This window comes from Bubalus kerabau, chromosome X, assembly GCF_029407905.1.
Source record: "Bubalus kerabau isolate K-KA32 ecotype Philippines breed swamp buffalo chromosome X, PCC_UOA_SB_1v2, whole genome shotgun sequence".
Taxonomy (NCBI): domain Eukaryota; kingdom Metazoa; phylum Chordata; class Mammalia; order Artiodactyla; family Bovidae; genus Bubalus; species Bubalus kerabau.
Window position 1 is genome coordinate 6,517,508 of NC_073647.1, and position 25,885 is coordinate 6,543,392.

General features: G+C 39.9%; 1 protein-coding gene across 6 annotated transcripts in view; it reads left to right on the forward strand.

Moving 5' to 3' along the window:
• Positions 1–25,885, forward strand: part of LOC129638894 (fibrous sheath-interacting protein 2-like) — a 73,532-nt gene that overhangs the window by 17,598 nt on the left and 30,049 nt on the right. For 5 of the 6 annotated variants that reach the window (XR_008708083.1, XM_055563621.1, XM_055563623.1 and 2 more), the window contains 5 exons: positions 14,111–14,179; positions 18,168–18,268; positions 20,092–20,137; positions 21,230–21,315; positions 23,041–23,101. Coding sequence is in view for 5 of the 6 variants with exons in the window: in XM_055563621.1 (XP_055419596.1) it covers positions 14,111–14,179; positions 18,168–18,268; positions 20,092–20,137; positions 21,230–21,315; positions 23,041–23,101 (363 nt within the window). In the remaining variant the exon portion in view is untranslated. The remainder of the gene's footprint in view (positions 1–14,110; positions 14,180–18,167; positions 18,269–20,091; positions 20,138–21,229; positions 21,316–23,040; positions 23,102–25,885) is intronic. The other variant, XM_055563622.1, reaches the window with a different exon arrangement.

The window sequence follows — 25,885 nt, forward strand, 5'->3', positions numbered from 1 at the left end:
ATAATTTTAAAAGAAGCCAAGTAAAAAAAAATAATAGAGAAAGATAGTGTTGAAAAGAGAAAGATGAGAAGAAAACAAAAAAGTGTAAAACCAGGTCCCTGTGAAAATACAGTAAAATTAAGCGAAAAGAAAAGAAAGCATCCATACATGGAGGCAAAGGAAACAAATACAGAGTGGGAAAGAAAGGGAATGAGAAAGAGACACGGGAAATAAAAAAAAAAGAAGAAAGAAAGAAAGGAGGGGACAAAAGAAAATAAAGAAGTTAAGATGCTAGGAGTAAGTTAAAAGAATAAAGGAGACAAAGAGAACAAAAGAATGATTGAAATAGGGAGAGGAGATTGAAAAAGAGGACCCAGTGAGAAACTTAGCACACTAGGTGGGGAAGGGGAATTTAAAAAGAAGTCAGTCACAAAAGAAAATAAAAAAAAATGTATATACAGAGATTATTAATAGACATTCTTAAAATTAAAAAAGCAAGTCAGAAAACTCAACAGGAAAAGCAGAAGGAAGAGAGGGAGGGAGGAAGGCGAGAAGAAGGGGTAAGGGAAGGATGTATGGTCAGGGAGGGAGACAAAGGAAAGGAGGGATGCAGGCAGCCAGCAAAGAACAGAGACACAGTGAAAGGGAGAGCTAGAGAGACACAGCCAGGAATAGTGGAAAGAAAGGAATTAGGAATTAGGAAAGAAGAGGTTTAAAAGGAAGAGACTCAGGTACAGTTGGGAAAGGGGAGAATGACAGATTTTTTAAGTCAATAAAAATACAGTAAAATGAAGATGATTGATAGGTACATAGCAAGGAAGATAAGTGCACAGGTTTAGGTAGGTGGAACTTTAAAAGGACAGTCCAGTAAAGACAGTACAAAGGAAGGAGAGAAGGGGTCGGGCGGGGAGAAAGAGAAGTTTAAAAAGGAGCCAGTAAAAACGTAAGAAGGAAGAAGAGGGACTTTCCTGGTGGTCCAGTGGCTAAGGCTCTGCACTCCTGGGTCTGATCCCTGGTCAAGGAACTAGATCCCACATGCCACAACTAAGATCCAGTGCAGCCAAATAAATAAGTCAAAACATTATTTTAAAAAATGGAAGAAGGGAGAGAGGGAGGGAAGGAAATAAGGAAAGCAGGGAGGGGAAGCAGGGAGGGAGGAAGAAAATCAGTTTAGAGAGGATGTTTCAGAAGACAATTGCATGAATAAGAGGGGAGAATGAGAGAGGAAGATACAGTAAGAAAATTAAGTATAACTGTGCAGGGTGGGAGAGAGTTCTAAAAGGTAGAAGTCAGTACAGAAAGAGTACAATGAACATAGATCATTAATAGCTGGATAGATAGCTAGGTAAGTAGGTATTTATGTATGTATGTAGGTGTATGGATATAAAAAGAGAGAAGAAAGGGGGAGAGGTAGGAATGGAAGGAGGGAGGGGTGAATAAAAGGAAGAAAGGGGCAGGAAAGAAAGTTTATAAGGGAAGAATCTCTGGGAAAAAGGCTAACATAGCGTGATCGTGAGAGGCAGCAAGAGAATGCTGAAAAGGAGAAACTAGTGAGAAAATAAAGTCATGGACAGATCTAAAAATACATTAAAATAGATAGGAAGATTGGATAGCTAGATAAGAAACAGATTTTAAAAATAGAAGCCAATAAGAATGGCAGTATAAAAGAAGTGCAGACGACAGAAGAAAAAATTTTAAGGGGAGTCACTTAAAAAGTATAAGAAATTAAAATAGATAACCAACAAGGACCTACTGTATAGCACAGAGAACTATACTCAATATTTTGTGATAACATATAAGAAAAGAATCTGAAAAGTGTGATTCATAGAAACTGAATCACTTTACTGTACACCTAAAACTAACACAACATTGTTAACATTGTTAACAACTATATGCAATAAAGCATAAATAATTAAAAATTTAAAAGTATAAGTGGGGAGGGAGGGAGAGGAGGGATAAAAGCAAAGGTTTAGAGATGAGACTGCAAGAAAAAGAAAGAAAGAGTGGGCGGGGAGCCCAGGCAAGGCAGGGCACAGGCCTTGTGACTCAGCCTCTCATGGGAGCAGGCCTCCATGGCAGGCCCTTGCCAAGCCCAACTGCCAGCCCAGGGGCCTGAAGTCACCAATCCTGTTTATAGCCTGGGTTCTTGTGGGGTTCCCCATGCAGATTCCAAAGGAATTGGTTATCTGGCTGGTTTCGCCATGGGCTATACAGCAGCAGCTCCAGCCTTTTCCCTCAACATATATCCTGGAGCACATCCTACCTTCCAAACAGTACCCTGCTAACTGCCCACTCCCCAACTCCTGTCACCACCCACCCACCCACCCCACCACTGTGCCAATGTATGCAGCCCCAAGAATGCCTGCCTACAGCTGTGTGCCCCCTCAGTGGTCACCCCACAGACATTTGCAGATGGAGCTGTGTAGTCACATCATGGAGGGTCCACAGCTGGTGCCGCAGGCCTCGTGTCTCCAACCAGGACTTTCTTCTTTATGCGCTAGGATGTATGCTTAGTCACTCAGTCATGTCTGACTCTTTGCAGCCCCATGGACTGTAGCTGACCAGGCTCCTCTGTCCATGGGATTCTCCAAGTAAGAATACTGGAGTGGGTTGCCATTCGCTTTTCCAGGGGTTAATGCTCTATACAATTAGCTAAACACTACTACGGCTGACCCAGCAGGTCCCAGTGCACTCAGTCTCCAGTTGACTCTGTGGGTTGGTCTTAAAGCAAATCCTGTTTGGTGGGCTGTCAGGCAATTTTTTAGCTAACTGTAATTAAGCAAAGGGAGTATTCATCTATTCTGAATCATATCTAGTTGAATGCATGTTAAAAAAAAAACACAAAAACAAAACTCACATAATTTATCCACAGTGACTGATGAAGAATCATCACATGCAAAGCTCAAAAGTATGGAAAAATATTTTACAGCTTGTGTCACTAATGACTGTCATAATATATGCAAAGTCTTAAAAAAGAGACTGTGTGAGTAAGAATATCAAGTACAATTGTGTGTGGTATGGGAGAGATTTTAAAAGTACAAGTCAGTAAAGGACAGTAAACATACATAGATGATTGATAGCCAGATAGACAGCTAGGCATGTAGGTATGTGCAAAGGAAGACAAATATATGATCGAAGAAAGAAAAGACAGAGATAGATTCATCCAAACATGCACACATATAGAAAGGACACTCATAGGCAGAAGCCAATAAAAAAGAAAGAAAAACTTAGAAATGGATGGAAAGAATGATTTAAAAAGAGGACACTAAAAGAGAATAAAAGGAGAATGGAAGGGGAAAAGTTAGAGACAGAGGAGGAAAGGAAAGAAGGAGGAAAGAGGAAAGAAGGAATTAAGAAAGGTAGAGGGTGAAGCACTGAGGGAGAGGATGGGAAAACAACATTATTGAATAAGAAAGAAACGAGAGAAGAAAGGAAATATGAAGGGAGCAAGAGAGTGGGGAGGAAAGAAAGAATCAAAGAAGGGAAGGGGACAGATAAAAAGAAGACTGAGGCAGGAAAGAAACAGAGGTTATGGAGTCCCTAGGAAAAAGAGTAAAATCAAAAGAGAAAAAATGTGAGTGTGAGATGAGAGTGATACATGGGTTCAACCCCTGATCTGGGAGGATCCAACATGCTATGGAGCAACTAAGCCTATTTGCCACAAATACTGAGCCTGTGATCTAGAGCCCATGAGCTGCAGCTGCTGAAGCCCGCGTGCCCAAGAGCTCATGCTCCACAATAAGAGAAGCCACCACAGTGAGAAGCCTGCACACCACAACTAGAGAGTAGCCGTCACCTGCCACAACTAGAGAAAGGCCCACACAGCAGTGAAGACCCAGCACAACCAAAAATAAATACATACTTTTTTTTCGAAGAGAGAGAAGAAAAGAAAGGGGAAGAGAGACAAAGAAGTTGTTTAAAAAAGAAAATAAGAAATATCATTACAAAAAATTTGAGAGAAAAAAAATAAGTTCTAAAAGGAGGAACCAATAAAGAATGCATAGAACAAGAATGACAGAATAAAATATAATGGAAGTAAAGAGAATGGAGGGAAAGAGGGAGAAAAGAAAAGTAAGACTTTTGAAAGGATGAGGGAGCTTCCAGTTCAAGATGGCAGAGTAGAGGACATGCGCTCATCTCCTCCTGCAAGAGCACCAAAATCACAACTCGCTGTTGAACAGACATTGACAGGAGGATGCTGGAACCCATCAAAAAAAGATACCCTACTTCCAAAGACAAGAAGAAACTGCAATGACATGGTAGGAGGGGTGCAATCACGATAAAATCAAATCCCATACCCGACAAGTGGGCAGCCCACAAACTGGAGAACAATAATACCAAAGGAGTTCTCCCACTGTTGTGAAGGTTCTGAGCCCCACATCAGGCTTCCTAGCCTGGGGATCCCACAAAGGGACTGAGACTCCCCAGGGAATCTAACCTTGAAGGCCAGTGGGATTTGATTGCAGTACTTCCACAGGACTGGGGGAAACAGAGACTCCACTCTAGGAGGACATGAACAAAATCTTGCACACGCCAAGACCCAGGAGAAAGGAACAGTGATCCCACAGGAGACTGAACCAGACCTACCTGCTAGTATTGAGAGTCTCCTGTGGAGGCATGGGTCGCAGTGATTCACTGCTGTACTAGCAGCAGCAGTCCTGGAAGGTGCCCCTTGGCGTAAGTCTTCTTGCAAGTGGCCATTAACCCTACCATAGAGCCTGTAGACCCCGGGCCTGGGTCTTGCATGCTAAGTCACTTCAGTCGTGTCCAACTCTTTGAGACCCTATGGATTGTAGCCTACCAGACTCCTCTGTCCATGGGATTCTCTAGGCAAGAATACTGAAGTGGGTTGCCATGCTCTCCTCTAGGGGCTCTTCCTGACCCAGGGACTGAACCTGTATCTCTTATGTCTCCTGCATTGGCAGGCAGGTTCTTTACCACTAGGGCCACCTGGGAACCCCTAGGAAGGGAGGGAGTGCAACTCCATCCATCAGCAGATAATTGGATTAAAACTTTACTGAACATGGCCCTGCCCACCAGAGCAAGACCCAGTTTTCCCCACTGCCAGTCCCTCCCATCAGGAAACTTACACAACTCCCCTAGCCTCATCCACCAGAAGACAGAAGAAGCAAGAAGAGAACAATCCTGCAGCTGCCAGAATGAAAACCACATCACAGAAAGTTAATCAAAATGAAAATGCAGAGAGTTATGTCCCAGATGAAGGGACAAGAGAAAACCTGAAGTGGAGATAGGCAACCTCCCACATAAAGGATTCAGACTAATGATAGCGAAGATGATCCAGGATCTCAGAAAAAGAATGGAGAAGATGCAAGAAATGTTTACCGAAGACATAGAAGAACTAAAGAACATAAAACCAGATGAACAATACACTAGAAGCAATCAGTAACAGAATAATTGAGGCAGAATGGATAAGTAACCTGGAAGACAGAATGGTGGAAATCACTGCTGAAAAACAGAATATAGAAAAAAGAATGAAAAAAACAAACAAGCAAACAAACAAACAAAAAAAAAACGAAGACAGCCTAAGAGACCTCTGGAACAACATTAAACACACCAACATTCACATTATAGGGTTCCCAGAAGAAGACAGACTGAAAGGACCTGAGAAAATATTTGAAGAGATAATAGCTGAAAGCTCCTCAAACGTGAGAAAGGAAATAGTCAACCAAGTCCAGGAAGCACACAGAGTCCCAGGCAGGATAAACCCAAGGAGGAACACACCAGGACATATAATAATGAAACTGACAAAAATTAAAGACAGATAAAATATTAAAAGCAACAAGGGGAAAACGACAAATAACATACAAGGGAGCTCCCATAAAGTTATCAGCTGATTTCTCAACAGAAACTCGACAAGCCAGAAGGAAACAGCATGATATTAAAGTGATGAAACGGAAGAACCTACAACCAAAACTCTACCCAGCAAGACTCTCCTTCAGATTTGATGGAGAAATCATAAGCTATCCAGACAAGCAAAGTTAAGAGAATTCAGCACCACAAAACCAGCTTTACAACAAATGCGAAAGGAACTTCTCTAGGCAGGAAACACACAAGAAGGAAAAGATCTACATGAAATAAACCCCAAACAATTAAGGAAATGGCAATAGTATCATATATACTGATAATTAACTTAAATGTAAATGGATTAAGTACACCAAACAAAAGACATAGACTGGCTGGGTGGATGAGAACACGTGCATATATGCACTTCCACTTACCATATCACTCTACTTAACCCCCCAAATTGTATGTAATTGCTTTATATTGTTAGGATAATCATGTTTCCATTATGGCTTGCAATCGTAATTATCTTTTATTTTTTGTCTGACTATTGATTGTGAAAACTGATGAACATCTTTTACTATTGTGGTTTAGTTCAATTCAGTTCAGTCGCTGAGTCATGTCCAACTCTTTGCAACCCCATGAATCACAGCATGCCAGGCCTAACTGTCCATCACCAACTCCCGGAGTTCAACCAAACTCGTGTGCATCGAATCGGTGATGCCATCCAGCCATCTCATCCTCTGTCGTCCCCTTCTCCTCCTGCCCCCAATCCCTCCCAGAATCAGGGTGTTTTCCAATGAGTCAACTCTTCGCATGAGGTGGCCAAAGGATTGGAGTTTCAGCCTCAGCATCAGTCCTTCCAGTGAACACCCAGGACCGATCTCCTTTAGGATGGACTGGTTGGATCTCCTTGCAGTCCAAGGGACTCTCAAGAGTCTTCTCCAACACCACAATTCAAAAGCATCAATTCTTTGGTGCTCAGCTTTCTTCACAGTCCAACTCTCACATCCATACATGACCACTGGAAAAACCATAGCCTTGACTAGACGGACCTTTGTTGGCAAAGTAATATCTCTGCTTTTGAATATGCTATCTAGGTTGGTCATAACTTTCCTTCCAAGGAGTAAGCATCTTTTAATTTCGTGGCTACAATAACCATCTGCAGTGATTTTGGAGCCCCCCAAAATAAAGTCTGACACTGTTTCCACTGTTTCCCCATCTATTTCCCATGAATTGATGGGACAAGATTCCATGATCTTAGTTTTCTGAATGTTGAGCTTTAAGCCAACTTTTTCACTCTCCTCTTTCACTTTCATCAAGAGGCTTTTGAGTTCCTCTTCACTTTCTGCCATAAGGGTGGTGTCATCTGCATATCAGAAGTTATTGATATTCTCCCAGCAATCTTGATTCCAGCTTGTGCTTCTTGGTTACCTAACTGTTATTCACTTAATACCATTGTATCATGATTGGTCAACAGAAAATAATAAAGTTCTACATCACTAAAACTACTATTTAATAGAAAAACCTGTAATCACTTTTTAAAATCCAGATGCATATCAGAATTAATCTTGGAATTTTTTGAAAAATACAAATGCCCAGGTATTGCTTTTTTTCTCCAGAGCTCCAGATGTGTTTCTAATGAGCAGCTATGTTTAAAAGCAACTGGACTATATGATGATTTTTTACTTTTATCTAATTTGTTTCACTTTTTTAATTTCATGTTTAGTGCTCCCATGTCATTTAGTTTATGTTTTCCAATTTCTCTTTTTTATTTTTGACGTTCTTTCTCAAGCCTTTATCAAGTATAGTAGAAAAGCTTTTGTATACATGTATATATATATATATATAGATAGATAGATAGATAGATAGATAGATAGTATGGATTATATATATATATATATTTTTTAGAAAGCTTATGAATTTTTGCCTAGCTAAAAAATTTATGACATTTATGGCATTCCACTTGTTTGACTCAGTATGAATAGAATGCTAGATTTCTAATTTATACATTCACTCAGAAGTCTGATATAGTTCCATGTATTTTGCGTCTGTTATTCCTGCTAAAAGTCTAGAAAGTTTATAACCTTAGTGACTTTTTAAAAATTTGAATGAGGCTTGAAACTTCTGTTCAATTCTGAGAATATAAAGAAATACTATGTTGTAAAAGAAAAAAACCCCAGAAAATTAACATGTGATACAGTTATTAAATATAGACTTTGTTCAAATTTCACACACAAAAAGAGTGGATATATGTATGTATAACTGATTCACTTTGCTATTCACTTGACACTAACACAACATTGTAAATCAACCCTACTCCAATACATAAAATTTTTTTAAAAGGGATGAGGCTAGGAAAAAATATGAAATAAAAACCAAAATGTGAGTGAGAGATGCTGAGGAGATTAAAAAGAGATGTTGATAAAATTAAGTATAATTGAAGGCATGGAGAGAGAGAGATCTGAAAGAAATCAGTTTAAAATGGTAAAATAATGATACATTGATAGATGACAGGTTGATAATAGATATTCATAAAGGAGAAACCAGTAGTAGTAAGACAGGACAAAGAATACAGAAAATGAGAGAAGAAAAAGGTTTTTTCAAAGAAGACAGTAAAAGAAGAAAGGAAGAATCAAATTCTATAAAGGATGAGTCAAGGAAAAGAATGGCATACAGAAGGAGAAGGAATGTGAGAGTGTGATGGAGGATAAGTAGGAAAACCAAGTACAACTGTGTGATGTGCAAATAGTTAAAAGTAGAAGACAATAAACGTAACATAAAGCTAAATGATTGATACCTATGTGGATAGCCAGCTAGATAGGTAGGAAATTTAGGTAGAAAAAAGTTTTTACAGGAGAAGGCAGTTGTAAGGAGAAGACTGTATAAAGAAAGAGAGAGGGAAGGAAAGAAAAAAGTTTTAGGAGTAGTAATAGAAGAAAGGAGTGGGGAGGAAGGAAAGGAGAAGGAGGGAATACAAATGAAGGAAGACAAGAGGGGAGAAGGGTGGTAGGGTGGATGATGAAAGGAGGTAGGAGGAAGGAATAAGACACGAGGAAAGGGAGGAGGGACAGGAAGGAAAGAGAGAGGAGGGGCTTCCCTAGTGGTCCAGTGGCTAAGACTCTGAGCTCCCAATGCAGGGAGCCTGGGTTCCATCCCTCTAGGTAGGTAGAACTTTAAAAGGACAATCCAGTTAAGACAGTGTAAAGAAAGGAGAGCGGAATGGGGGGCGGGGGGCGGGGAGAAAGAGAAGTTTAAAAAGAAGCCAGTATAAAAGCTTAAGAAGGAAGAAGAGGGATTCCCTGGTGGTCCAATGGCTAAGACTCTGCACTGCCAACGCAGGGGGCCTGGGTTTGATTCCTGGTCAGGGAACTAGATTCCACATACCATAACTAAGACCCAACCAAATACACAAATATTTTAATAATAATAAAATTAATTTCACACTAAAAATAAATAGTGATGAAAAGAAAAATCTTTAAAAATAGGAGACAATGCGAAAAGAATGGAAGAAGAGTGGAAAGAGGGAAGTAGGGAAGGAATGGAAGAAGCAAAGAGGAGAGAAAAGGGATGACAGAAGGGAGAGAGAAAAAGAGAGGAGGAAAGACAAAGAGAAAAGGACAATGAATGACACAGAGCTAGAAGGGACGGAAAGAAGCTTTTAAAGAAGGACAAAAAGAAGAGGCAAGATCGAAAGGAGGAAGTGGGAGGAAAGAGAAGTTTAAAATGATGAGCCTGTAGAAAGTGTAAAATATAAAAGAAATGAAACAGAGTGTGAAGGGCTTGAAAAGGATGCATTAATAAAAAAATTAAGCACAGTTGTGGACAGTGGGGAAAGAAATCTAAAAAGAAGCCAGTTAAAATATTTCAGTGATATAAGATTCATGGATGAATTGACAGGAGAGTAGGTTGATAAGTAGGAAAGTATATAAAATATAAATAGATAGAACCATAGATAGGTGAGTGATAGATGATTGATGGTTGGATGGATGGGTAGGTCTTATTTTTAAAAAGAGAACCAAGTTTCTAAAAGTCAGTAAGAAGTCAGTACATACATATACACAATGGAGTATCACTCAGCCACTAAAAAGAATACATTTGAATCAATTCTAATGAGGTGGATGAAACTGGAGCCTATTATACAGAGTAAAGTAAGCCAGAAAGAAAAACACCAATATAGTATACTCATGCATATATATGGAATTTAGAAAGATGGTAACGATAACCCTGTATGCGAGACAGCAAAAGAGACACAGACGTATAGAACAGTCTTTTGGACTCTGTGGGAGAGGGCGAGGGTGGGATGATTTGGGAGAATGGCATTGAAACATGTATAATATCATATGTGAGATGAATCGCCAGTCCAGGTTTGATGCATGATACAGGATGCTCGGGGCTGGTGCACTGGGATGACCCAGAGGGATGGTACTGGGAGGGAGGTGGGAGGGGGGTTCAGGATGGGGAACACGTGTACACCCGTGGCAGATTCATGTTGATGTATGGCAAAACCAATACAATATTGTTAAGTAATTATCCTCCAATTAAAATAAATAAATTTATATTAAAATAAATAAATAAAAGTCAGTACATAAAAGATAGAAAAAGAGAAAGGGAAAGAAGTTAAAAAATATTTTTCAAAGGGGCCAGTACACAGAGAATAAAAGAAAAAGGGAAGATGGAAAGGACAGGATAGGATAGGGTAAAGTAGGAAAGGGAAACAGGAAGGCAGGGAGGCTAACAGAGAAGAAAGAAATACAGAAAGGGAACAAAAAAATGATGAACAGAAATCGAGTAAGAGAAGGAAAGAACGAAGGAAGAAAGGAAGACATATGAAAGCAAAAAAGAGGAGAGGTTTCAAATGGAATAAAATTATAACAAAATGTAAAATAGAGAAAAATACGAGAATGGGAGACAGAAAGGAAAGAAAAAAGGAGAGTCAGACACAGAAAGAAAGGAAGAATGTCTCACGGGCCAAAAAGTTTTAAAAGTAGGAGCCAATTTAAGAGTGATTGACAGCTGGATATAGAGCCAGCCAGCTAAGTAGGTAGATAGGTAGAAAGAACAGATTTTTAAAGGAGAAAGCAGTAGTAAAGATAATAGCAAAATGTATAAAGAAAGGGAGAAGGAAACAAAGAAAATGTTTTGCAAAAGGAGTAGTATAAACAAAGCAAAAGAAGAATGGAAGGAAGGAGGAAGGGAAGAAAGAAGGAAATGAGAGAGAAAGTGGGGGGGGGAGAGGAAGGAGACAGGAATGGACAGAAGGAGAGAGAAGCAAATGAAAGAGGATGAGAGAGCGAGCGTGGGTGGATGGATGGAGAAAGGAAAGGAGGAGGCAGGGGCAAGGAAGAAAGACATGAGGAAAGGGCGAAGGGGCAGTGGACAGTAAGAGGGGAGGAAGGGATGGCGGAAGGGAGGAAGCGAGGGAGGGGAGGGGGAAGACATGCATGCAGGCGGGGAAAGAAGAGAGACAGAGACCACGGAAGGAATGGAGTGAGGAGAATACAGAGAAAGAGGAGAAAGTGAGAGGAGGCAGGAAGGAGGGAAGAAGAAAGGGAGGCTGTAGGGAGTGAGGAAAGAAAGCTCTAAAAAAGAGGAACTCAGTTAAAAACAAATAAAGATGAATGCAGAACAGCTAGGTAGTTTGGTAGGTTGATGGATAGATGGGTAAGTAGACAGGATTTTTATGTGGAAGATCTAGTTTTTAAAAGTCAATATTAAAAAGATGAAGAGAAACAGGTTTAAAAGAGGAAACCCAAAAAAATGGATATAAGAGGAAGAGAGGGGGAAGGAAGTAAAGGAGAAGGAAGGAAAGGAAGAAGGAGGTCAGGAAGGCAGGAAGTAGGGGAGATAGGGAGGGAAGGAGGAAGGCAAGCAGGCAATAAGTTTACAAAGGGTGGAACTTGCGTGGTGGCTCGGTGGATAAGAATCCACCTGCCAGTACAGGGGACACAGGTTCGATCCCTGGTCCAGGAAGATCCCACATGCCGTGGAGCAACCAAGCTCATGTGCCACAACTACTGAGCCCACACTCTAGAACCTGTGAGCTGCAATTATTGAAGCTCTCACGCCCTAGAGTCTGGCTCTGCAATGAGAAGCCTGCCCACCGCAACTAGAGAGTAGGCCCTGTTTGCTGCAACTAGAGAAAGCCTGCAAGCAGGAACAAAGACCCAGTGCAACCAAAAATACATAAAAATTTAAAAATAAAAGATGAGTCAGTAGGGAAGTAAGCTAAAGAAGGGAAGAGAATGTAAGAGTGAAAATGTAGGAACCATTTTCCTACAAAAAACCTAAAACAGTTGTGTGGTGGGGGACAGATCGTAAAAGTAGGAGTCAGGAAAGCAAAGACAAAAATAAAGACAAAGATAAATGGTTGAGAGCTGAATAGGTAGGTAGGCAGTTATACAGATGATAGGTAAGTAGGTAGGTAGGTATATAATTTTAGAAGTGGAAGCCAGTAAGAAGGAATGCATGAAAAAGAGAATGAGAGAGTTAGAGCAGGAAGGAAAAAATAAAAGGGGAGCCAGCAGAAAGAGAGTAAAAGGAGGATGGGAGGAAGGAAGACAGGAGGGTGGGAAGGGCAAAGATAAAGAAGGAAGGAAGGAAGATAGGAAGAAAGGATGATGGAACAGAAGTAAGAAATAATGAAGAAAGAAAAGAGGTTTCTAAGTGATGAGTCAGTAGGGGAAAGTGAGAAATAGCAGAAAAAGACAATGTGAGAATGAGGGGGAGAACCAATAAAGCCAAGTGCAATTGTGTGTGATGGAGGGAGATGGGTTTAAAAAGTAGAAGTCAGTTTTTTAAAAAAGAATACAATATAGATGGATAGATGGCTAGGTAGGTAGAGGGATAGGTAGGTACTGCAGATAGGTAGATAGATGATAGGTAGAAACATACATACATACATCCCTGCATACACATATACACATAGAACTGATGTGGAAAAGGAGAAACCAGTGAAAAGTCAATACATGAAAGGTAGAGAGTTGGAAAGAGAAGGAATGAAAAACTTTTTAAAAGTGGGTTGCTAAATAGTAAAAAGGAAGAAAAGAGAGGACAGGAGACAAGATGTGTGAGGGGGGACAAAAGAGAAAGAAGGGAAAAGAACCAGATAAAAAGAAGTTTTAAAGGAAAGCAGAAAAGACTTCACTTTTAAAGAAATGAGCAAGAGAATGGGTTCAAGAGAACTTTTAAAAAGGACCAGTCAGTAAACACAATGTGAGAGGGAGGAAGGAACGAAAAGTTTGTGAAGGAAGAGTCAGTAACAAAAGCTCACAGTTCAGTTCAGTGAGATGAGGGTGTAACCTTCTGCCTCTGAGACAGTACATCACTTTAGCAGCCAGCTTTCTCCCTCCATCTTCAACTGTTAACTTCCCCTTCCAGTAGGAGGAAAGTTTCAGGTAGGCATCTTAAACAGTGCCCACCTCAAATGCTTTTTGAAAAAGAAAACATAAAAGAACTTGATGTTCACAGTATTACAGAGGTGACAGGAGAATGAAGATGTCTATTTCACATATGAAATTGACTTATCACTGTAACAAAGACATCATGTTCTATCATGTCAACACCAAGGAATATACATAACTCTAATGAAAACCCAGTTAGCACACATATAGTTTAGAATCCTTTTGTCTATTTCTAAATGATTAGAAACAGGAACGGCAGTCACCTTTTTCACAAATCAGGTGTATATATGTATGGTTGCCTCAGCCAGATTTTTGAGGCACAACCAAGAATTGTCATGGCCATTGTGGGGTCTCCAGCACATGGCCTCCAGGGTCTCTAGCACAGGTATTATGCTGGTCTGCATCCCCACACAAAGAAAAAGCCATGTTCTTCTTGAGCAGGACAGAGGGGTGGAGTTTTTTCCCTTTTGCCAGAAGACAGTTCTGCCCCCCCGCGCAGTAGAGCTTTAACTATACAAGATAATATTATAAAAGTGATTGTCCTGCCTCCCCATCACATCTATCCTAAGGTTTCTTAACCTTGCCACTTGGCATGTTGCACTGGATAATTGCTTATTATGGGAACCATCCCGTGCATTGTAGTATGTGTAGCATCATACGTGGCCCCTATCCACTAGATGCCAGGAGAAATCCCTCTCCCTGATTTGTAACAACCACAAATGTCTCCAGACATGTCCCAATTCCATTGTCCTCTGGGGTACAAATTTGCCTCCCACTGAGACCTACTACGTCCCCTCTCCAGTTTCTCCCCATATACAGATTAGGATATGGTTCTCCCCCTAGTGGGCATAAAAGGATAAATAGAATCTATCTTGAATATCTTTGTCATCACCACTATTAATTTTTTTTTTTTTTATTATTTTAAGCTTCTTATCCAAAGATCAAGAAAATGAGTGTCACTGCCGGTCACCAGAAGTCACACCAAGGACAAAAAAGTAATGGAAATAATTAGAAATACTAAAATAGTCATTTGTGCTTCTTTCCCAAAGGTGTTGTCTGGGGCAAGAGGTGTGACTTATGTTCTTACTCCTCTACGTGTCAGCAGTATGGGCCACTGAGGCACTTATTATAAAAGCACAGTCTCAGGCACTGCCCCAGTACTGAATCAGAACCTGCATTTTCACAAGACCCCAGTGCATGACACGCACATTGACTTTTGGGGAACACTGGCTTCCATAGCCCCATGGAGGCAGAATAAAGTAAGGGTGCTCGGATGACTATTTGTCCTCTGCCTCCTCTGGTCTTCAGAGACATACCCTTATCTCCACTGATATAGTGCTTGGCCTGTCATCATTCACAGTTAAATTGGCCATCACTGCAATGACTCATGGTCTGGTCTCGCTGGGCTTAGTAGAACCCTCTGGATTTCCCACGCCACCTGAGTCCTGACTGCCTGCTCCATAACACTCTGGGAGGAGCCCTCTTACCCCCAGCCCAGTGACTCCCCTTGACGAGCTTCCCAGCTAGACCCTCAGCCCTTCCTGGGCCATGTGTATACCACATGGGAACCAAGAGTGGCTTAAGAAAGCAAAACCTTAAGGGGAAATAGGGAGAGGTTGGTCAAACGGTACACATGTTCAGCTGTAAGATTAATAAGGTCTGAGGATCTGATGTATAACATGGTGACTATCGGTGAAAACACTGTATTGTATAATTGAAATTTGCTAAGAACAACATGATAAATATGTGAGGTGATGGATGTTAATTAACTAAATGGAAGCGGGGAGAAATCCTTTCACAGTATACATATTTATCAAATCACCACAGTGTACACTTTAGCTATCTTACAATTTTATGTGTCTATTATATAAGTCCTAAAGAAAGGCAATGCCAAAGAATGCTCAAACTACCGCACAATTGCACTCATCTCACACGCTAGTAAAGTAATGCTCAAAAGTCTCCAAGCCAGGCTTCAGCAATACGTGAACTGTGAACTTCCAGATGTTCAAGCTGGATTTAGAAAAGGCAGAGGAACCAGAGATCAAATTGCCAACATCCTCTGGATCATCAAAAAAGCAAGAGAGTTCCAGAAAAACATCTATTTCTGCTTTATTGACTATGCCAAAGCCTTTGACTGTGTGGGTCACAATAAACTGTGGAAAATTCTGAAAGAGATGGGAATACCAGACCACCTGACCTGCCTCTTGAGAAACCTATATGCATGTCAGGAAGCAACAGTTAGAACTGGACATGGAACAACAGACTGGTTCCAAATAGCAAAAGGACTACCTCAAGGCTGTATATTGTCACCCTGCTTATTTAACTTATATGCAGAGTACATCATGAGAAATGCTGGGCTGGAAGAAGCACAAACTGGAATCAAGATTGCTGGGAGAAATATCAATAACCTCAGATCTGCAGATGACACCACCCTTATGGCAGAAAGTGAAGAGGAACTCAAAAGCCTCTTGATGAAAGTGAAAGAGGAGAGTGAAAAAGTTGGCTTAAAGTTCAACATTCAGAAAACGAAGATCATGGCATCTGGTCCCATCACTTCATGGGAAATAGATGGGGAAACAGTGTCAGACTTTATTTTGGAGGGCTCCAAAATCACTGCAGATGGTGACTGCAGCCATGAAATTAAAAGACGCTTACTCCTTGGAAGAAAAGTTATGACCAACCTAGATAGCATATTCAAAAGCAGAGCTATTACTTTGCCAACAAAGGTCTGTCTAGTCAAGGCTATGGTTTTTCCAGTGGTCGTGTATAGATGTGAGAGTTGGACTCTGAAGAAAGCTGAGCACCGAAGAATTGATGCTTTTGAACCGTGGTGTTGGAGAAGACTCTTGAGAGTCCCTTGGCCTGCAAGGAGATCCAACCAGTCCATTCTGAAGGAGATCAGCCCTGGGATTTCTTTGGAGGGAATGATGCTGAAGCTGAAACTCCAGTACTTTGGCCACCTCATGCGAAGAGTTGACTCATTGGAAAAGACTCTGATGCTGGGAGGGATTGGGGGCAGGAGGAGAAGGGGACGACAGAGGATGAGATGGCTGGATGGCATCACTGACTCAATGGACATGAGTCTGAGTGAACTCCGGGAGTTGGTGATGGACAGGGAGGCCTGGCGTGCTGCGATTCATGGGGTCGCAAAGAGTCGGACACAACTGAGCAACTGAACTGAACTGAACTGATTATATATAAGTCAGTAAAGCTGAAATGTTTTAAAACTGGAAGAAAAAGAAAGCAAAACCTCGGCGAGAGCCTTGCTCTGCCTGACCACACTGTATTACAAAGTTTGGGGTCCATGACCCCAGTGAGGAGGAAGAGTCAGAGTAGGGGTAGCCAAGGAAATCTCTTTCTAGAGTCTTAAACAGAGAGCTGAGCAATAGTTCTTCTTTTCTCTCTGTTAACCTCAGTTATCTGAAGCACCAAGGCCCAAAGTAAGCAAAATGTGAAGCCCTGTCTGATTTCTTTGGTCTCCAGTCACTCTCACCACCTTCCCATTTTCCCACCATCTCTGAGCTGCTAAAGGAGTGGACATTTTCCCCCTAACTTTCCTAAAGTCATATCCTTTTTCTTCCTGAGCCCAGATAACTCTTTATTTGGTAAGCTAAGGGTATCTCCAGGACACTATGAAGAATTTTCTCAAGCATTCCAGGATGTTTCTACACAAAAAGGAAGATAAAATTTAACGAAATTCTTGAGACAACTGCATGGCTTGCAAGGCATAATGTCTTGGTTGTGTCATCATTTTGGGGGATGACAGATATTGAATATTATTACCTGGGTGTTCATCATGGCATTTGTCCTGTTAAAAATTCTAACCTCTCCTTCCTTCCCTAGCTCCACCCCCAGGCAAGTGAAAGCCTATGAAAGATGAGGGTAGCGATCTTATACTTAGTCAAAAATGAAAAAGTAATATAAAATTTAAAAAATAGCCCTGTTGCATAATGGCTGTTTCTCATTTCTCAAGCCCCAAAAGTGAGTACAACAAAAGGTGGTCTCCAGACCTACATCTAGAAGGCATGATCACTGTAAAAAAAGTGTAAAATATAGAAAAACATAGTATATGTAATGTGAGAACGTAATAAACTTGGGCAAAAGGCATGAACAAACATTTTACTGAAGATACACAGATGGCAAATAAGCACACAAAACACTGCTTAATATCTTTATTCCTTAGGGAAAAAGAAATCAAACCACAATGAGATACCACTACACACCCAGTAGAATGTCTAGTAGAATTGAAGTAACTGACCATACCAAGTATTTGCAAGGACTTGAAGCAACTAGAACTGTCTGACAATGCAGGTGGGAATGTAAAATGGTACAACCACTGTGGAAAAAATTTTGGCAGCTCAAGTTAAACTACATCTGCCATGTGATTCAGTCATTTCACTCCTAGGTAGGTGCCCACAAGATATGAAAATATATGTTCAGATGAAGACTTGTACATCAATGTCCATAGCAGCATTATAGTCAAATTGGAAACAACCTAAATGCCCTTCAGCAGGCAAATGGATAAACTAGTGTATCCATACCATGGGATACTACTCAGAAATAAAAAGGAATAAAGTATTAATATAGGCAACAATATTGATGACCATCAAAATATGCTGAATGAAGGAAGCCAGATCACCACCCTCCCCCAACAAAAAAAGGGTGGTACAACCCCTGTTTGATTCCATTTATAGCAAACTCTAGAGAATGCAAACTAATTTATAGTAAAGCAGATCAGTGATTGCCTGGGAGATAGGAGAGGAGAGAGGGATGAACTATAAGGGGGCACAAGGAAACTTTTGGGGATGATGTAAATGTTTACCTTGATGGTGGTGATGGTTTCAAGGGTTTATATATGTACATATATATATATATATATGCCAAAGCCAAATGGTACATTTTAAATATGTTCAGTTTATTGTACTTCAATTACAGTTCAATCAAATTTAAAAATTAAATGATTTCTCTTTCATTTGCCTATAGGACCATCCCAGCATTTGTATAGTTCTGTAAAGACTCCCGAAAGAAGATCAACCTTGTTGCATTCTCCACATGATGTAAAGAGTAACACAACAGAACAAAAGGTAGAGAGCTGTATGTCTCAGGTGCTTTGTATTGGCCTCTCATTTATCAGGTTAATTTTTCTTTCTAGGGGATATCCCCATTCACTGGGCATGGCACTGATTGGTTAGAAATAATGGAGTTCTACACAGATCTGAACAGTCTTCCTGGTAGAGAAGGTTCTGAGTCAGCTTCATGCTAAATGTACCATGTAGTTGAGCAGAAACTAACAAATATTTGATGATGATGATGATGATGACGCTAGCTAATGTTTATTGGCAACCTGCTGTGGGCCAGGTCCTAGTAGAAAGTAGGGAAAGGTAGAAGGAAGGGGAAAGGGGGGAAGTAGGTGACATAGGCTACAAAGATAGAAAAGACATAACTGCTCTTGGGGATGCACTGTCCAGGGATCAGACACATAAGCAAAAGTCCTTACAGTCAAATGAGAGGAGATTTTTGCTTTGCATAAAATATGAAGCACAGAAAGTGTGGAGAAATAGCCCTGCCTAGAGAAATCGAAAAAAGCTTTATAAAAGGAGGGCTTCATTGAATTGTAGTATTCCCTGGTGGCTCAGAGGGTAAAGCAGACATCTACCTGCAATGCAGGAGACCTGGGTTCAATCCCTGGGTCAGGAAGATCCCCTGGAGAAGGAAATGGCAACCCACTCCAGTACTCTTGCCTGGAAAATCCCATGGACAGAGAAGCCTGGTAGACTACAGTCCATGGGATTGCAAAGAGTCGGACACGACTCAGCGACTTCACTTTCATTGAATTAGGTCTTGAAACATGAGTGGGAAGTTTTCAGATGAGTTAGATGTGAGGATGTAGTGAGGCAGTATTGCAGACAGGCTTACAGTGTTAAGTGAAAGCATGAAAGCTCAAGCCAGCAAAACCAGAGCAGTGGGACAGAAGAGACTGAAATGGTAGGTTGAAGCCAGAACTTTGTATCCCTTGCTGAAGTATGAATTCATTCTCTCAGTAGTAGAAAACCATTGCCGGTTTTTTAGTAGGATGTGAGATACAAATGATTTGGGTTTTAAAAGATACTCTAGTTGCAGTGTGAGATAGCTACATAGAGGAGATTAGAGGCAAGATCGTTTTGAGTCTACTGGGATAGTCCAGATAAAAATGATAAAGGCCTGAACTAAGGCTGTGACAATGAGGGTGAACCAGAGGCCACAGATTTAAGATATTTCAGAGTCAGAGTATGTCAGGATTTGGTGACTCAACAGATGTGTGGACCTAGAGAAAAGGAGATGACAACGATGGTGATGATTTAATTTTTGTGTGCAGGTCTGGTATGCTCTCATAGTGCTGAGGCCTACTTCTATCTCAGAGCTCATTATCCTCCATCATATTTGTCTGTCTTTTCTACTGGGTGATAAACTTCTTGAGGTCAGGAATTATGTATCTTAGTTCCAGGCAGTGTACTCAATAAACATTAGACTGGATTAAACTAGCCTTATCTGAAATAAACAGAACAATTCTATGCTTTCTGGAATGGAGCACTGGATGATTATTATTGGTTATAGGATTATTATACCTATAACCAAAATGTGGAAGACAGACAAGTAGCAAGTTTGAAAAGACAGGAAAAGATAGCGTACCTGGGTACAATATACGCTTCATTTTAAACTAGTTATAAAGTGAGGTACCTGTAAAAGATATCCAGTAAGAGGTTAATAATATGTATTAGCATTGAGACCAGCACGTAGTAGAGAGGTAGAGATGAGGGGAAGGGGGAGATAAGATACTGTATTATTCTGATTGCTTTAGAATCAGCAAAAGTGTCTTTTAGAAGAAGAATTACTAATTAATTTTTTTCTTGAATGTTAAACCATACAGAAAGATAGAGAAACCATTAGGACATCATATCCTTCAAATGATGGAGGTAAGAAAAGGAACAATATTTATAATTGCTCTGATATCTTTTGGTTAAATAATTCATTGTGTCATATAGTCTTCCAAGTTATGCTTTTTTTCTCTGATTATACAATCCATGATTAATTTGATAAAGGAAGACAGAAGAATTATTCATGGTTGTAAATATAAGCATCACATTTTTAAGTGATTGCTGGGAGAATAGGCCTTCTGGAATCGACAAGGTGTGAGGAAGTTAGAGTTTCTGCTGTGACTGCCTCTGTAAGTTCCTGACAATGCGGCCATTAGAGAGTCCCAGTGAAGAGATGTCTCCCCAGGAAGGTCTCTTTTACCATCTTTTCTCCCCAGACATAAAAATCCATCCTGTTTCCCATCTCCCAGGGCTGGACTAGAGATTAGCTAAGTCTCTGTTCGTCTCCATAAAAGATTCCCACGCGTAACCTCCACACTTACCAAGAGCGCTGGGACATCTTCACCTGGGCGGCCCATGAGTACCTCAGATCCAACATGCGCAAAACCATATTCATCCCCAAACCAGCGCTCTGTTCCTCCTAACTTTATTCAGGCACAAAACCTGAGTCATTTTTGACTCTTTGCTATTTGCTCCAGTCCAGTCTGCCTCCTTAAATTCTCTCATAACTCCCTTCCTTTCCATTCATGCTTCCTGTGCCATTAAGCACTGTAATAATTAGTCTCCAATTTCTTTTTCTTGTTGATCTGTCCTACATTTTGCTGTGAATGTAACCTTCCTGAAATACAGGTTTGAACATATAATGCCTCTACCCAAAAGTCCTCTGTGGTTCCCCTTTGCTTACTGAATGAAGTGCAGAACAGTTTGCTCTAGGGCAGGGGAGTGGTGAGAAGTTTAGCTGGCGAAGTAACTTAGAGCCAGGGAGTTCAGGCTTGTCCCTAATGGCAGCAGTGGCCCCTGGAAGCTGGTAAGCAGGGGACTTCACAAAAGGGGATCTTATACTCGGAGATACTGCCTTAATGTCCATAAATACATACATTCTCGATTATGGTAATCTTAGACTTTATGGCAGCCCAGCAAGGAGAACTATATGATTTTTTCATATTTAAAGTTACCTCTTCTTTTCCCTAGAAATTACTACACTTCAGAGTCCAGGTGTTTCTGCGAAAACACCAAGTATCTGTAGATACTGTCTACAGGATACTTCAAAACAACAGGCAAGTAACTTTTCTTTTGTCCCACATACACACAGAAACAATGAAGTATAAAATGAGGATCAAGACTGACATAACACAATTTCATTCATTAAATGACAATTCAGAACAGTCTTATTCCCTGAAATTAGGCATCTTATAGTAAGATTTTATTTAAAAAAATTGAAATGCGAATCCACAGTAATAATCCTGTTACTTCAGACTTCCAATGCTTATGGCTATCTGTTGTGTTAGTGTTGCCATACTCTAAGTGTAGGGAGTATCAATAACAACTAGTAAGCTAACAGAAGAAAAATCTCAGGTGAGCCTGAGATTTTAAATGTGTTAAATAGACCCAAAATTTGAATACTTGTCTCAATTCTTAATAGAAATTACCAGAAACAATGTGAGTGTTCTCACTTAGCTCTTAGGTATGTAGGCTTCTTAAAAGATGAGCTTCAAGTCCATTCACACAGGAAGCAACATACTGGACTTTCGTGAATCATTTCTCTTCTCATGCTGATGGGTTGTACAGAAACAGCCATACAGCCTCACCCTCTCGCCTTTGTGGTCAGTGATCACTCAGTCGATGGTGGGAAATTGACAACAAACATTTAGGGTACAGCCTCTGGTCACAGCATCTGTCATCTCTGTGGGTCACCAATTGGTCATTCACTTTCAGACTCAAACCCACATCCTTGGCTCCATTAGCACTGTATTAAATGACTCACCTGTTCTAAAAAGTTAACACATTTTCCTATATCCTATGTTGAATGCATAATCTGTATTCTCAGTATCTGAAGAAAGAATCTTAACTACCTTAAGACAATATATGAGTTGCACATCAGGAGTTAATAACTTTTTTCACTTGCCTCACTATGCATGTATGCTAAGTCGCTTCAGTCGTGTCCGACTCTATGCGACCCTATGGACAGCAGCCCACCAGGCTCCTCTGTATACAGGATTCTCTAGGCAAGAATACTGGAGTGGGTTGCCATTTCCTTCTCCATGCCTCACTATACAGTCAGAAAAAAAAGTATTTTCTGAGTGTAGTATAGATGGGAAACTTAATACTATCAATACATATGTTATCCAAAAAATAAGCAATAAACAAATTTAGACCATCTGTTTTTTAAGGCTTTAAAATACACTGGACAATATGAGTAAGTCAAATTGTCACAAATACCTAATTCGGTTTGAGAAATAGTACGACCACTTTTATCCAACAAAATCCAATACTATTTTCCAGCTTACTTCACCCATCCCATCAGTGTCATGAAATGTACTTCTGGTGGCTTGTGTTCAGTTCTCAGGCCTAGGAAAAAGCAAAGTCTACTCTGCTGGATTTCTCTTCCTGTATGATTACCTAAGCAGGTGGAGCTCCTGGCCAACTGAGAGAGCCCCATCGCACATATGCAGAAAAACTGCTCTCTGCCTTCCAGCTCCCTCACAGCATTCCCCCTGTGCTTAACTTTCTTTAAAACCCACACATATTGTTTTTAGCTATTCAACTGATTACCTTCCATGCTGGTCAGTGCACTCTTCAGTTAATTAATTTTAGCATACTAGGAACTCTGTAAGCCTTTGAATTATGTAAGAAATGGAAACCAAATAAAACATAAATATTTATGATAAATAGATTTCTAAAATCATTTTATTAAATTTCTGTGAGACATAGGTGATGCTCAAATTCTTTGAAAACTCCTTTAAGGATTTTTTTTGTTTTCATTTTTCTTGTGGCATGTATAGGTGACACGTGCTGATTTGAATGGGGAAAAGGCCAAGAAATCAAGCTTAAACTATGAGCCAGGTAAACATTATCAACAGCTGTTAAGGAAATCATGCAATGCATTAATACATTCAACTAACATTTACTAAGCTTTTGCTACACGCCATGCACTATACTAATTATTGAACAAAGTAGAGAAGCCATGGTTCCTACCCTGGATTTTACAGTGTGGTATAAAACAGTCATGCCAGTAATCACAACATAATATAATAAGTGCAATAAAGGAGGCAAATACAAAGTCCACTGGAAGCATAGGGGAGACAAGGAAGCTTCTACAGAAGATGCCACACGAGCTCAGACATGAAGGACGAGATGTTGATGTATGGCAAAACCAATACAATATTGTAAAGTAATTAGCCTCCAATTAAAATAAATTTATAAGAAAAAAAAAAAGAGAAAGAATTTTCTAAGCAGACTAATGGAAAGAGAACTTCCAGGAGAAAGGAATACATTTACCAAGATATATACATTAGAGCCTAGTGGGTTTGTGGAAATGCAGATTTTTTTTCAGAATTGTTTTAGGTAAAAGTTCAAGTCAGAGAATTACAGAAGATGAAGCTTGACTGGTAGATATCGGTTGATCATTAAGATTCTGGTAAGCTGTGCCAGGAGATCTACCTTTTATCCTATTATCAAAGTACAACTATTGAAGAATATTGACAGGAACCTAATATGGTCAGAATTTGCCTTTTCTACCCACAGAGATAGAAAAGGAACTTCTGGTTACCAAAGGGGAAAGTGGGCTTGGGGGGATGAGTAAATTAGGAGTTTGGGATTAACAGGTACACACTACTATATATGAAGTAGATATACAACAAGGACCTACTGCATAGCATGGGGAACTATATTCAATATCTTGTAATAACCTATAATGGAAAAGAATCTGAAAAGGGATGTGTATGTATATATATATATATATATATATATAATATATAATATATATAGAACTGAATTATTTTGTTGTACACCTGAGACTAACACAACATTGTAAATTAATTATACTTCAAAAAATGACCCAAAAAAGAAAGAAAGAATTTGCCTTTTCTAAAAAAGGAAAGCAGAATTAGAGGTGAGGAGACTTGAGACAATGAGACAATAAAAATAATAGCATATTGAGCACTCACTATGTGCAGGTTCTACGCTAAACCGTATTCTCTCATTTAACCCTCTGAACAACAAAACTGTTTTACCTACCATTTTACACATGAATAAACTAAGTCTCAGAGTTGTAAATTATCATGCCCAAGATTTCACATAACATGTGGCAAAGCCAAGGTTTTAAAAGCCAGGTCTATCTTACTCAACCAATCCTAACCACAATACCACACTGCCCCTTATTACAATTAAGAGGCTATTATAATAGTCAAAGCTAGAAATGAGTCCTGAACAAAGTCAGTGGCAGTAAAGATGAAGAGCTGGGCACAGATTTGACTCAGACTAAGAAAGGCAAATGGATGAGATCTGGCTACTGATTGAATGTGGGAGAAGAATGAATTGAAGACAACGCCCATATTTCTAGTACAGGCAACTTAATGGATTGTGGTGCCATTCAACAGATAGGCAATACAGAAAGACGAACAAGTTTGGAAGACAAATATTTAGTTCAGCTTTGAATATATTGAGTTTGAGGTGCCTGAGGGCATCCAAATGGGACATCTAAGTGGAGCAGTCAAGGAGGCAGTTATAGGTATTGGTCTGGGATGCATGGGAGAAGAAATGAAAGGAACGCCTTATGTCAAAACCTATGGGAAATAATGAAAGCCGTTCCCATAGGTTTGATATACCTGTTCTTTTTAAGGTAGGTTATACTTTCTCCTCTTTATTCCATCTTTGATCTAAGAGTTATCCTTAAGTATGTTTCTTAATTATCAAGAAATTCATATTTTCAGTCACATTTTTAAAGTTAGATTCAGAGAATGTAGCCTGTAAATATTCAACACATTGAAGTTGTTGACATTTTCTTTGTGGCCAAATATGTGATTGATATTTTGAAAGTATTCCATAGATATACAAAAAATATATATTCTCTATTTAAAGGCTGTAAGGCTCTAAATGAATTTTAAATTCTACTTATTGATTATATTATTCAACTGTTATATGTCTTTTCTAATTTTTTGGTCTACTATTTGCTGAATAACAAATCACCCTAAAACCTGGCAGCTTAAAAAAACATTATCTCACAGTTTCTGTGGTTAGGAATACAGAAACAACTTAGCTGGATGGTTCTGATTCAGGGGCTCTCATGAGGTTACAGTCAAGATGTCATCCAGGGCTGCTTCAGTCATCTAAAGTCTTGATTGGGACTGAAGAAGTCACTTCCAAGGTGGCTTACTCACATGGCTGTTGGCGGGAGGTCTCAGTTCCTCACCATGTGGGCATCTGCATACATCTCTGAATATCCTCATGATATGGCATCTGGCTTCTCCCAGAGTGGGTGGTCCAAGAGAGAGGGGCAGAAGCCACACTATATTTTATAGCCTAGTCTCAGCACACTCTCACTTCCACTCATCACTTCCACTCTATTCATTGGAAGCAAGTCTCTAAGTACAAACCGCACTCAAGGGGGAAAAGAATTAGCCTCCACCACTTGGAGAGAGTATTATCAGAGAATTTGTAGACGTATTTTAAAAACACCACAACAGTATTATCTTCACACTTATTTTTTCAGGTATGTGCACTATTAATTCCAGCTCCTTCCTTTCAAAACTGTACACACTCAAACATACACTCACACACAAAGACACTTAAGAAAGTACACAGAATTGAAGTTAACTTTGATGCAGATCATTGGAATTCATTGATTAT